The sequence below is a fragment of the Phoxinus phoxinus genome, assembly GCF_949152265.1.
Source record: "Phoxinus phoxinus genome assembly, chromosome: 24".
NCBI lineage: Eukaryota > Metazoa > Chordata > Actinopteri > Cypriniformes > Leuciscidae > Phoxinus > Phoxinus phoxinus.
In genome coordinates this window covers 26,917,715-26,930,687 of record NC_136899.1, presented here as the reverse complement: position 1 = coordinate 26,930,687, position 12,973 = coordinate 26,917,715, and the positions used below count along the sequence as shown (strand labels likewise).

Genomic DNA, 12,973 nt, shown 5'->3' with positions numbered 1-12,973 from the left:
TCACTAAAGCAGGCTTCTAGAGTACTACTCATCACTCACTAAAGCAGGCTTCTAGAGTACTACTCATCGCTCACTAAAGCTGGCTTCTAGTGTACTACTCATCGCTCACTAAAGCTGGCTTCTAGTGTACTACTCATCACTCACTAAAGCAGGCTTCTAGTGTACTACTCATCGCTCACTAAAGCTGGCTTCTAGAGTACTACTCATCGCTCACTAAAGTAGGCTTCTAGTGTACTACTCATCACTCACTAAAGCAGGCTTCTAGAGTACTACTCATCACTCACTAAAGCAGGCTTCTAGAGTACTACTCATCACTCACTAAAGCAGGCTTCTAGAGTACTACTCATCACTCACTAAAGCAGGCTTCTAGAGTACTACTCATCACTCACTAAAGCAGGCTTCTAGTGTACAACTCATCGCTCACTAAAGCAGGCTTCTAGAGTACTACTCATCACTCACTAAAGCAGGCTTCTAGAGTACTACTCATCGCTCACTAAAGCAGGCTTCTAGAGTACTACTCATCGCTCACTAAAGCTGGCTTCTAGTGTACTACTCATCGCTCACTAAAGCAGGCTTCTAGTGTACAACTCATCGCTCACTAAAGCAGGCTTCTAGTGTACTACTCATCACTCACTAAAGCAGGCTTCTAGAGTACTACTCATCGCTCACTAAAGCTGGCTTCTAGTGTACAACTCATCGCTCACTAAAGCAGGCTTCTAGTGTATTACTCATCGCTCACTGAAGCAGGCTTCTAGTGTACTACTCATCGCTCACTAAAGCAGGCTTCTAGTGTACTACTCATCGCTCACTAAAGCAGGCTTCTAGTGTACTACTCATCGCTCACTAAAGCAGGCTTCTAGAGTACTACTCATTGCTCACTAAAGCAGGCTTCTAGTGTACTACTCATCGCTCACTAAAGCAGGCTTCTAGTGTACTACTCATCGCTCACTAAAGCAGGCTTCTAGTGTACTACTCATCGCTCACTAAAGCAGGCTTCTAGTGTACTACTCATCGCTCACTAAAGCAGGCTTCTAGTGTACTACTCATCGCTCACTAAAGCAGGCTTCTAGAGTACTACTCATCGCTCACTAAAGCAGGCTTCTAGTGTACTACTCATCGCTCACTAAAGCAGGCTTCTAGAGTACTACTCATCGCTCACTAAAGCAGGCTTCTAGAGTACTACTCATCGCTCACTAAAGCAGGCTTCTAGTGTACTACTCATCGCTCACTAAAGCAGGCTTCTAGTGTACTACTCATCGCTCACTAAAGCAGGCTTCTAGAGTACTACTCATCGCTCACTAAAGCTGGCTTCTAGTATACTACTCATCGCTCACTAAAGCTGGCTTCTAGTGTACTACTCATCGCTCACTAAAGCAGGCTTCTAGAGTACTACTCATCGCTCACTAAAGCAGGCTTCTAGAGTACTACTCATCGCTCACTAAAGCAGGCTTCTAGTGTACTACTCATCGCTCACTAAAGCAGGCTTCTAGAGTACTACTCATCGCTCACTAAAGCAGGCTTCTAGAGTACTACTCATCGCTCACTAAAGCTGGCTTCTAGTGTACTACTCATCGCTCACTAAAGTAGGCTTCTAGAGTACTACTCATCGCTCACTAAAGCTGGCTTCTAGTGTACTACTCATCGCTCACTAAAGCTGGCTTCTAGTGTACTACTCATCGCTCACTAAAGCAGGCTTCTAGAGTACTACTCATCGCTCACTAAAGCAGGCTTCTAGTGTACAACTCATCACTCACTAAAGCAGGCTTCTAGTGTACAACTCATCGCTCACTAAAGCAGGCTTCTAGAGTACTACTCATCACTCACTAAAGCAGGCTTCTAGAGTACTACTCATCGCTCACTAAAGCAGGCTTCTAGAGTACTACTCATCGCTCACTAAAGCTGGCTTCTAGTGTACTACTCATCGCTCACTAAAGCAGGCTTCTAGTGTACAACTCATCGCTCACTAAAGCAGGCTTCTAGTGTACTACTCATCACTCACTAAAGCAGGCTTCTAGAGTACTACTCATCGCTCACTAAAGCTGGCTTCTAGTGTACAACTCATCGCTCACTAAAGCAGGCTTCTAGTGTATTACTCATCGCTCACTGAAGCAGGCTTCTAGTGTACTACTCATCGCTCACTAAAGCAGGCTTCTAGTGTACTACTCATCGCTCACTAAAGCAGGCTTCTAGTGTACTACTCATCGCTCACTAAAGCAGGCTTCTAGAGTACTACTCATTGCTCACTAAAGCAGGCTTCTAGTGTACTACTCATCGCTCACTAAAGCAGGCTTCTAGTGTACTACTCATCGCTCACTAAAGCAGGCTTCTAGTGTACTACTCATCGCTCACTAAAGCAGGCTTCTAGTGTACTACTCATCGCTCACTAAAGCAGGCTTCTAGTGTACTACTCATCGCTCACTAAAGCAGGCTTCTAGAGTACTACTCATCGCTCACTAAAGCAGGCTTCTAGTGTACTACTCATCGCTCACTAAAGCAGGCTTCTAGAGTACTACTCATCGCTCACTAAAGCAGGCTTCTAGAGTACTACTCATCGCTCACTAAAGCAGGCTTCTAGTGTACTACTCATCGCTCACTAAAGCAGGCTTCTAGTGTACTACTCATCGCTCACTAAAGCAGGCTTCTAGAGTACTACTCATCGCTCACTAAAGCTGGCTTCTAGTATACTACTCATCGCTCACTAAAGCTGGCTTCTAGTGTACTACTCATCGCTCACTAAAGCAGGCTTCTAGAGTACTACTCATCGCTCACTAAAGCAGGCTTCTAGAGTACTACTCATCGCTCACTAAAGCAGGCTTCTAGTGTACTACTCATCGCTCACTAAAGCAGGCTTCTAGAGTACTACTCATCGCTCACTAAAGCAGGCTTCTAGAGTACTACTCATCGCTCACTAAAGCTGGCTTCTAGTGTACTACTCATCGCTCACTAAAGTAGGCTTCTAGAGTACTACTCATCGCTCACTAAAGCTGGCTTCTAGTGTACTACTCATCGCTCACTAAAGCTGGCTTCTAGTGTACTACTCATCGCTCACTAAAGCAGGCTTCTAGAGTACTACTCATCGCTCACTAAAGCAGGCTTCTAGTGTACAACTCATCACTCACTAAAGCAGGCTTCTAGAGTACTACTCATCGCTCACTAAAGCAGGCTTCTAGAGTACTACTCATCGCTCACTAAAGCTGGCTTCTAGTGTACTACTCATCGCTCACTAAAGCAGGCTTCTAGAGTACTACTCATCGCTCACTAAAGCAGGCTTCTAGTGTACAACTCATCACTCACTAAAGCAGGCTTCTAGTGTACTACTCATCGCTCACTAAAGCTGGCTTCTAGTGTACTACTCATCGCTCACTAAAGCAGGCTTCTAGTGTACTACTCATCACTCACTAATGCAGGCTTCTAGTGTACTACTCATCGCTCACTAAAGCAGGCTTCTAGAGTACTACTCATCGCTCACTAAAGCAGGCTTCTAGTGTACTACTCATCGCTCACTAAAGTAGGCTTCTAGAGTACTACTCATCGCTCACTAAAGCAGGCTTCTAGAGTACTACTCATCGCTCACTAAAGCAGGCTTCTAGTGTACTACTCATCACTCACTAATGCAGGCTTCTAGTGTACTACTCATCGCTCACTAAAGCAGGCTTCTAGAGTACTACTCATCGCTCACTAAAGCAGGCTTCTAGTGTACTACTCATCGCTCACTAAAGCAGGCTTCTAGAGTACTACTCATCGCTCACTAAAGCAGGCTTCTAGAGTACTACTCATCGCTCACTAAAGCTGGCTTCTAGTGTACTACTCATCGCTCACTAAAGTAGGCTTCTAGAGTACTACTCATCGCTCACTAAAGCTGGCTTCTAGTGTACTACTCATCGCTCACTAAAGCTGGCTTCTAGTGTACTACTCATCGCTCACTAAAGCAGGCTTCTAGAGTACTACTCATCGCTCACTAAAGCTGGCTTCTAGTGTACTACTCATCACTCACTAAAGCAGGCTTCTAGAGTACTACTCATCGCTCACTAAAGCAGGCTTCTAGTGTACTACTCATCGCTCACTAAAGCAGGCTTCTAGTGTACTACTCATCGCTCACTAAAGCTGGCTTCTAGTGTACTACTCATCGCTCACTAAAGCTGGCTTCTAGTGTACTACTCATCGCTCACTAAAGCAGGCTTCTAGAGTACTACTCATCGCTCACTAAAGCAGGCTTCTAGTGTACTACTCATCACTCACTAAAGCAGGCTTCTAGTGTACTACTCATCGCTCACTAAAGCTGGCTTCTAGTGTACTACTCATCGCTCACTAAAGCTGGCTTCTAGTGTACTACTCATCACTCACTAAAGCAGGCTTCTAGAGTACTACTCATCGCTCACTAAAGCAGGCTTCTAGAGTACTACTCATCGCTCACTAAAGCAGGCTTCTAGAGTACTACTCATCGCTCACTAAAGCTGGCTTCTAGTGTACTACTCATCGCTCACTAAAGCAGGCTTCTAGTGTACTACTCATCGCTCACTAAAGCAGGCTTCTAGAGTACTACTCATCGCTCACTAAAGCAGGCTTCTAGAGTACTACTCATCGCTCACTAAAGCTGGCTTCTAGTGTACTACTCATCGCTCACTAAAGTAGGCTTCTAGTATACTACTCATCGCTCACTAAAGCTGGCTTCTAGTGTACTACTCATCGCTCACTAAAGCTGGCTTCTAGTGTACTACTCATCACTCACTAAAGCAGGCTTCTAGAGTACTACTCATCGCTCACTAAAGCAGGCTTCTAGAGTACTACTCATCGCTCACTAAAGCTGGCTTCTAGTGTACTACTCATCGCTCACTAAAGCTGGCTTCTAGTGTACTACTCATCGCTCACTAAAGCAGGCTTCTAGAGTACTACTCATCGCTCACTAAAGCTGGCTTCTAGTGTACTACTCATCGCTCACTAAAGCAGGCTTCTAGTGTACTACTCATCGCTCACTAAAGCAGGCTTCTAGAGTACTACTCATCGCTCACTAAAGCAGGCTTCTAGAGTACTACTCATCGCTCACTAAAGCTGGCTTCTAGTGTACTACTCATCGCTCACTAAAGTAGGCTTCTAGTATACTACTCATCGCTCACTAAAGCTGGCTTCTAGTGTACTACTCATCGCTCACTAAAGCTGGCTTCTAGTGTACAACTCATCACTCACTAAAGCAGGCTTCTAGTGTACTACTCATCGCTCACTAAAGCAGGCTTCTAGAGTACTACTCATCGCTCACTAAAGCTGGCTTCTAGTGTACTACTCATCGCTCACTAAAGCTGGCTTCTAGTGTACTACTCATCGCTCACTAAAGCAGGCTTCTAGAGTACTACTCATCGCTCACTAAAGTAGGCTTCTAGTATACTACTCATCGCTCACTAAAGCAGGCTTCTAGTGTACTACTCATCGCTCACTAAAGCAGGCTTCTAGTGTACTACTCATGAAGAAGGCATCACAAGCTTTCCGCACAACATTACTATAGGAATAAGCAGCAGAAGCTGAGGACGTCTCTCTGAGAAGCGCAGATGGAGTCTATATTTAGGAGCTTATCACTGTTAGTGGAACAGAAGCAGACGTGTGTGTACGATCTCATCGCAGACGCGTCCATCCCTTCAGAACACTACAGTTATGATCCTGTGATGAGGGATTCCACAGAACGAGACGCTTGAAAACTTTCTCTTCAAGTCTAGTGTATTACATTATTAACCAACAGCAAGGTCATGCAATCGACCACACTGTTATCACAATTACAATAACAATCAACTTAATGCATAATTAATGTAGTTCAGATAACATTATATTTTGAGTTTCTGTTGATTAAACCAATCATTGCATTAACAAAAAAAATGTATTGTAAAGAACTCAATATTTTAAGGCAACCAGGTAACTTACTTTTTTAAGTTAAACCAATAATAATTTACAGTGCAGCGCCAACCTCATGACAAAATGAAGACTAATAGAAGCCTATTAACAGTTTATCAATGTTTAGTCGCAAATCTACTTCATTTGTGCATAGTTCACCCGATGTAATCGAGTAAATGTACGTGTGTGTGTATGTGCGCGTGCGAGAGAGAGGGAGAGAGAGAGAGAGAGGGAGAGAGAGAGGGAGAGGGAGAGAGAGAGAGAGAGAGAGGGGGGGGGGGGGGGCTTTATGGATTTGTCTGCTGTATAATCCTGGATGGTGGAGCGGAATCGCCATCTGTTCCTCTTATGGATCAAATGTGCTCAAGATAGAGGCAGGACATCATCATCATCTTCATCTTCATCTGCTCTGTGTCACCCGCCGGATCTCCCGTCCACTCTCTCTCTCTGTGTGTGTGTGTGTGTGTGTTAGTGAGTGTGTGTATGAGAAGAGAAAGTCTAAGCCCGGAAATGAGAAAGGAAAGCGCTGGTACATGTGTGGATATCGCTGTGAGAGCGGCTGCACCCGAGCAGAACACACTGATCTTCTTCAGGACTGCATGATGCTGCACTGCACGAGGATGTGAGACTGTAAGTGAACGTGTCCGGACCTCATGAATGAACACACACTCATGAATGAACACACACTCATGAATGCACGAACACTGCCTGCTGTTGACGCATGATCTGCGTGCGCGTGCCGGAACTTTACCATAAACACGGCGGGGATGTTGTACGCGCGTTTATGCTTTACAGCTCATAACAACTGTATGTCATGCAATCGTATAATGTTAACTGTACAACTGCAGCTGTCGACATGTGTACAATGGGCTGAGCATGCGCATATTTATGCATTTAATTAATATTTCACCCCAAAAGTAGGCTAGTCTATATTGTAAAAAGAAAAAAAAAAGAAATGTTTTTATCGTTTGCTATGTCATAACATAGCTATTGTTTCCATCCATTTTCCTTTTAACAATGCTTTCTTTTATTTATTTTTCTACCATATTCTACCAATTTTTTATTGCCTATTCATATAGACTGTATAACATGATTTCAATTAAAACCAGTTCATACCTGTTGGATTTGGTGTTTATAACACACTACACATTTCTTCATGCTAAAGGAATCGAGACCTCTGAGCTTCATCATCATCATCGGCAGTTGTAGCATCAGGACCAGCATCAGAAACCCAAACGCGTTTCGGCCGTACGCGCGTGTCCCTGGCGGGCCGCCGTCGCGATGGGCGAGAACATGTCTAAGCGGCTGAAGCTCGCGTCGGGCTCGGAGTCCGCGATGGAGGAGCGCAGTTTCCCGAACCCGTTCCCGGACTGGGACCCGGGGCTCCTGCTGTCCCCAGCCGCCGGAGAAGACGAGCCCGAGCCCGCAGAGCTGTTCGACGCCACCGGGAAGGTGTGTGTGAGCGGTTTATAACGCCGTGTGTGGCAGTAGTGCAGGTGTGTGTGTGGCAGTAGTGTTAGTACATGTGTGTGTGAGTGAGCGGGTTTGTTTACAAACTGACGCGATTATTTACCTCAGAAGATGCTCGATTGTCACCATGTGACTTACATGTTCAGATCTCTTCTATTTATCGGTAACACTTTACAATAGTTAACATTAGTTAATATTGTAACTAACATGAACTAACCATGAACAAAACATTTGTTACTACATAAGATAATGTTATTTAATACAAATACAGCTGTTCATGATAGTTCACTGTGCATTACTAATGTTAACAAATACAACCTTTGATTTTAATAATGTATTATAATAATAATATTTTAATAATGTGTTAGTAAATGTTGAAACTAATATTAACTAATAAATGCTGTAGAAGTACATTCTTAGTTTATGTTAACTAGCCTAATGAATATTATTGTAAAGTGTTACCCATCTGACGGTGGCGTCTCCTCTTCTGCTTTGGCCCTGTGGATAATTCATAATCATCTAAAGATGATCAACTCTCGTCAATATGTTGAATCTGTCCAGCAGTGGCGACCTCAGGAGATTTCTGTCATTCTCCTCGGAAAGTCATAGCTCGTTTCATAACTATATCCTAAATTCACAAACTAAATCATATTTTCACACTTTTTTCATACTTTGACAAAATTAGAGCTTGATTCTAATTCAATAAAATAAATCTGTTTCTGTTAGTTTTCTCTACACATCACACGCGCGCTCGAGTCTGAAGCTCCTGTCGTCTCCGTGGGTTTAGTTCTTCTGTGGTTGAGAATCAGTGACCGCACTTACGTCCAAGCTTTACATTACCTGTGCTAACGGTGACAAGTTTGGGGTCAGTAAGATTTATTGAACGGCCTTTCGTCGAAATAGAAATATATTTATTTCTAATAAATGCTGCTTTTTTGAAATTTCTATTCATCAAATAGCCTAAAAAATATAATGTATGACGGCTTACACAAACATATGAACTGTTTTCAACACTGATAATAATCATGAATGTGTCTTGAGCATCAGATCATCATATTACACTGATTTCTGGAGGATCATGTGACACTGAAGACTGGAGTAATGATGATAAACTCAGCTTTGATCACAGGAGTAAATTAAAGCTGCACGCAGCAATTGCCGGGGTCATGCAAGCATGGCAGACCAACAGCAACAATGAGCAATTACAGACATTTTAAGAGAATTTTAGGCATAATGGCAGAAAAATGGCATAAATACAGTCACTAGTAATTTGAGTTAATGGTTTATAACCTTTGACCAATAGGTGGCACTGTGACCAAATTGATGTGGAGTGAGGTGACAATGACACGGCAAAGTTTGGTGTCAATATGACAAAGTATTGCAGAGTCCTGTTGGCATCATGCCTTAAATTTGTTGATGTGGAAAACAAAACCATTTTGTCTATTGACACGAAATCCATAACATTTTGCCGGCATACGATTCGATTTTGGTGAAAATCAGACCCACAGTCTAGGAGGAGTCCAAAAAAGTTGTTTTTTAAAGAAAATCTAAATGGGGGACAGGAAGTTCGGAATTGTGATCCATGTTCTCGGCATGACCCCAGGAATCTATGAAGACCAGTTACATTACAATCTCGACCACAAGGTGGCACTGCCCTTATACTTTTTGAGTACCTTCAGGACATGGTGTCGAAGACACACAATATCGTAGATATAGCATTTTACGTCAAAATTCAAAATGGCCGATATGGGAAATGCGGTGTTGTTGGACTCTGCAAGCTGCACCAGACGAGCTTTGAGATTTTTGGCCAAACCGTTCAGGAGTTATAGGCAAAAAAGCTGATTTTTTAAATGTCTCCTGTCCACTAGGGGGCACTGTGCTGAAACTGTGCAGGTGTCCTCAGGTCATGGCTGTCATCACACACACCAAGTTTGGTCAGAATACGCTAGTGTTGCAGAGAAAGCCTATAGCCTCGTGTTCATTTTTGTGCAAAATATTTTGCGTGTTATTAGAGAATGGTTTGAAACATCAATTTAAATTCCACAACTTTTTATCAACATGATCTGAAGAGGATCTTTTGAATAGAATCTGCTTAAGTCAAGGAATCAAAAAAAAAAAATTTTTTCTTCTTGCTCTTATGGTTCAAAAGTTATTAACATAAACTTGAGTGCAAATTTGGACAGTAGGTGGCGCTAGAGGGATTGAGTTAGAGACTCCAAATTTGGTGTGTTGACCGTTCAGACTGTCCTCTATCAGTGTGCCAAACTACACAACTTTCCTGCAAGCGGTGCCTATGAGCCGCCATGGGCTGGAGTGGGAGAATGATAATAAAGGGGCATACACACGCATTATCCGTCAGCGTTTTTCAGCGCGCTTTTTGTGTTCACACCCAAGCAATTTTCGCTGACGATGAGCCGAGTGAACATGCAAATTCATTCCCTGACATTAGATGGCGCTTAATGTAAAACAGAAATACCCCGCGTAGCCGCTGGCACGTTTGTCGTATAGTTCTTTATGTTCCGACACCAGCGAGACCAACAGCTCTACATTCATCTCGTCTGGCTTCTTCCTCGTCTTATTCCCGGCAGTGTAGACGCTATACTTGCCGCATATCTTCTTCGCGTTACGCTCGGCAAGACCGTTTTGTGTTTGAGCGCCCCCAAGTTGTGTTTTACTGTAACTTCAGAAGCTCCAGACACGTGAGCAAAAGCACCAATCTCATTGGTCGGATAGTTTTTGACGCGGCGCGTCAAACCAAAAAAACGAATCCAAGCCGCTTTAAAAAGAATTACGCTTTTACGCGTGGCGTTTTACGCGTCGGTGTGCACACTCACATTGGCGCCCTTTGTTTAGTCACGAGGCGTTAAACGTCGGCGAATATCGCGCGCGAAATTCGTCGGCCGGTGTGAACAGGCCTTAAGAACGCCAACGGATACACTAGTGCTCGCATACCTTCAGTGCGTGTGGTCCCTTCACCTTCAGTGCGTGTGGTCCCTTCACCTTCAGTGCGTGTGGTCCCTTCACCTTCAGTGGTCCCGAATTACACTTCACTCTATATATATATATTCACAGAGAACAGCTGTTTTATAAACATTTCACCTTTTTTACTGTATTTTTGATCAAATAAAGTCAGCCTTGGTGAGCAGAAGAGACTCTCAGACACATTAGTCTCGCTGAACAGAATACACTTGTGTGTGTGTGTGTGTGTGTGTGGGTGTGTGTGTGTGTGGAGTAGTGTAACAAACACAACCATCTTCATATGGCAAGATTATTAATGCTGGTCTCGTCTCCAGTGCCGGGTTTGTCTCATCATGATCAGGGATTATTTGCTGGTTAATCCGTTCAGATGAGCTGGAGCTTTATCGGCTTTGACGGCAGCTTCACACTCTCGACTGAGGATGTTCACACACACACACACACACACACACACACACACACACACACACACACACACACACACGATTGGATATTAGCACTGTCGATCTCTGAGTTTGATGCCGTCACTTCTTAGATCATGAAAAGTGTGACGCTCTAGAATGGAGGGTGAAAATTAAAAGAAAAATACTCATCATAAACCGCTGGAAGAAGTCATTAATTCACATAAAACACGTGTTTTTTAAAGGCTTTGTCAGCAAATATCGTGCAATAATAATATATTTACTTATGAAGCAGCACAGCTGTGTTCAACACTGAACACTGATCATCATATTACACTGATTTCTGGAGGATCATGTGACACTGAAGACTGGAGTAATGATGATAAATTCAGCTTTGATCACAGGAATAAATTACACTTTACTGTATATTCACATAGAGAACTGATGATTTACATTATTATAATATTTCACTGTTTTTAGATCTGATGTTTTTTTGACAGTGTCGTACTACCTCGGAGTGCCATGTAATATATCAGATAATCACAGTATTACTCTCAGTTACTGTTACTGAAGATTAAATCGTGCACTCGAAAAAATGCTGGGTTGTTTCAACCCAATTTTGGGTCAAATATGGACAAACCCAGCCGTTGGGTTACATTTTTTAATTAAATTTTGTTAACCCAACGTTTGGGTTTGTCCATATTTGACCCAAAATTGGGTTGAAACAACCCAGCAATTTTTAGAGTGCACGATTTAATCTTTATATCTACATCTCTGTTTCCCCGAGGAAAGGCCAGAAGTGCTTTATCCCGACGTGCCTGATATTCCCTGAGTATTCTCCGCACTGGATCATGGTTCAGCCGGGTCTCGTGTCCGTCTCCTCAGCTGTCAATCATCTCCTTGCAGAAAGACATGTTCATTATTAGATGTGGTTCTGCAGCAGCAAAGTTACGCATCACTCTTTCTCTATCGCGGTCTTCTTATACTATAATGGCACATTTTCTCATTCAACCAACAATCTCAAATACAGCTTGTTTTTGTGCATTTTCTTTTAATATATTGACTGCGTTTGTCAAGCTCAACCGTTCAACCCTGTGAAATACACTACAGACATGTTCTGCAGCATACAGACGTGGGCTTGAGAATCTGCCCCTAGTGGACGTTTCTGGGATTATTCCCCCCACAGCTCCTTAGGTACCGTATGTACTCTGGGTTACTGTAAGTGTGCGCGTGTCAGTGTGTGTGTTGTAGTTTCTGTGCGCAGGTGTGTGTGTGTGTTAAGGCCCGGTGTGCTCCTCGTTAGGATTCGGCTCACACACACACACACACACACACACACACACACACACACACACACACACACACACACACACACACACACACACACACACACACACACACACACACACACACACACACACACACACACTCGCTGCTGCAGCAGAACCAGATCTCACCTGCTCTCCCCGTGGCCACGCTTCTCGGCTATTGCACTCACTCTTTCAGAAACAGCAATACACATTATGAATGTCCCTGTGGCAGCAAACAGACTGAATAAAAGGACTTAAAAAAAAAAAAGCATATCACAGATGAGATGACCGTTCAATATACTATTAGTAGAGCTGCACGATTAATCGTTAAAAGATCGTGACCTCGATTAAAACACCCACGCAATCTTATTCCTAAATTACAACGATTCGGCTCTGTCTATTAAAGCTTTGACGAGTGCGATCACAGTGAGCATTCAGATCTGTGTTCTGACCCAGAGAGCCGTTGTCATGTATAGATACCGTCTTTTCAACCACACATTATCCTTATTTCTGCTTACAATCACTCATATTACACAGCAGAACTGGGATGCAAGATTATAGTCTGGATATAAACACTCATGTCTACGAAAGCGATCAAAATAGAGTAAACCACCTTTTGAAAATAACCTGATGCTTCAAATTAAAATGTTATTACACCAGTAGGTGGCGACAAGTGACTGTTAAAAATCTGTTTGTCATTGTATCATTAATTCAAGAGATTCGTTCAGAAATGCTGATTCATCCAGTAATGAATCAAGTGAAGTCTTTATAAGAGTCATTCATTCAAACTGATTTTTTAAAAATAGACTGCTGCAATTATAATTTTGTCCAAACCTCTTGTAAATTACGTTATTTTGTGGTCTGTTTAGAAAAAATATTGTGATTCTTAATTTATCTAGAATCATGCAGCTCCAAACAATTAGCCTATTCTCTTTTAGT

General features: G+C 43.0%; 1 protein-coding gene across 2 annotated transcripts in view; it reads left to right on the top strand.

Moving 5' to 3' along the window:
- The first annotated feature begins 6,225 nt into the window (after positions 1-6,225).
- The window catches only part of lancl2 (LanC lantibiotic synthetase component C-like 2 (bacterial)), a 32,196-nt gene continuing 25,448 nt past the window's right edge, over positions 6,226-12,973 (top strand). The window contains exons 1-2 of one of the 2 annotated variants that reach the window (XM_079602615.1): positions 6,226-6,507; positions 7,043-7,329. In XM_079602615.1, the coding sequence (XP_079458741.1) occupies positions 7,159-7,329 (171 nt within the window). In that variant the 5' untranslated portion in view covers positions 6,226-6,507; positions 7,043-7,158. Of the gene's footprint in view, positions 6,508-7,042; positions 7,374-12,973 lie in introns of both variants that reach the window. The other variant, XM_079602616.1, reaches the window with a different exon arrangement.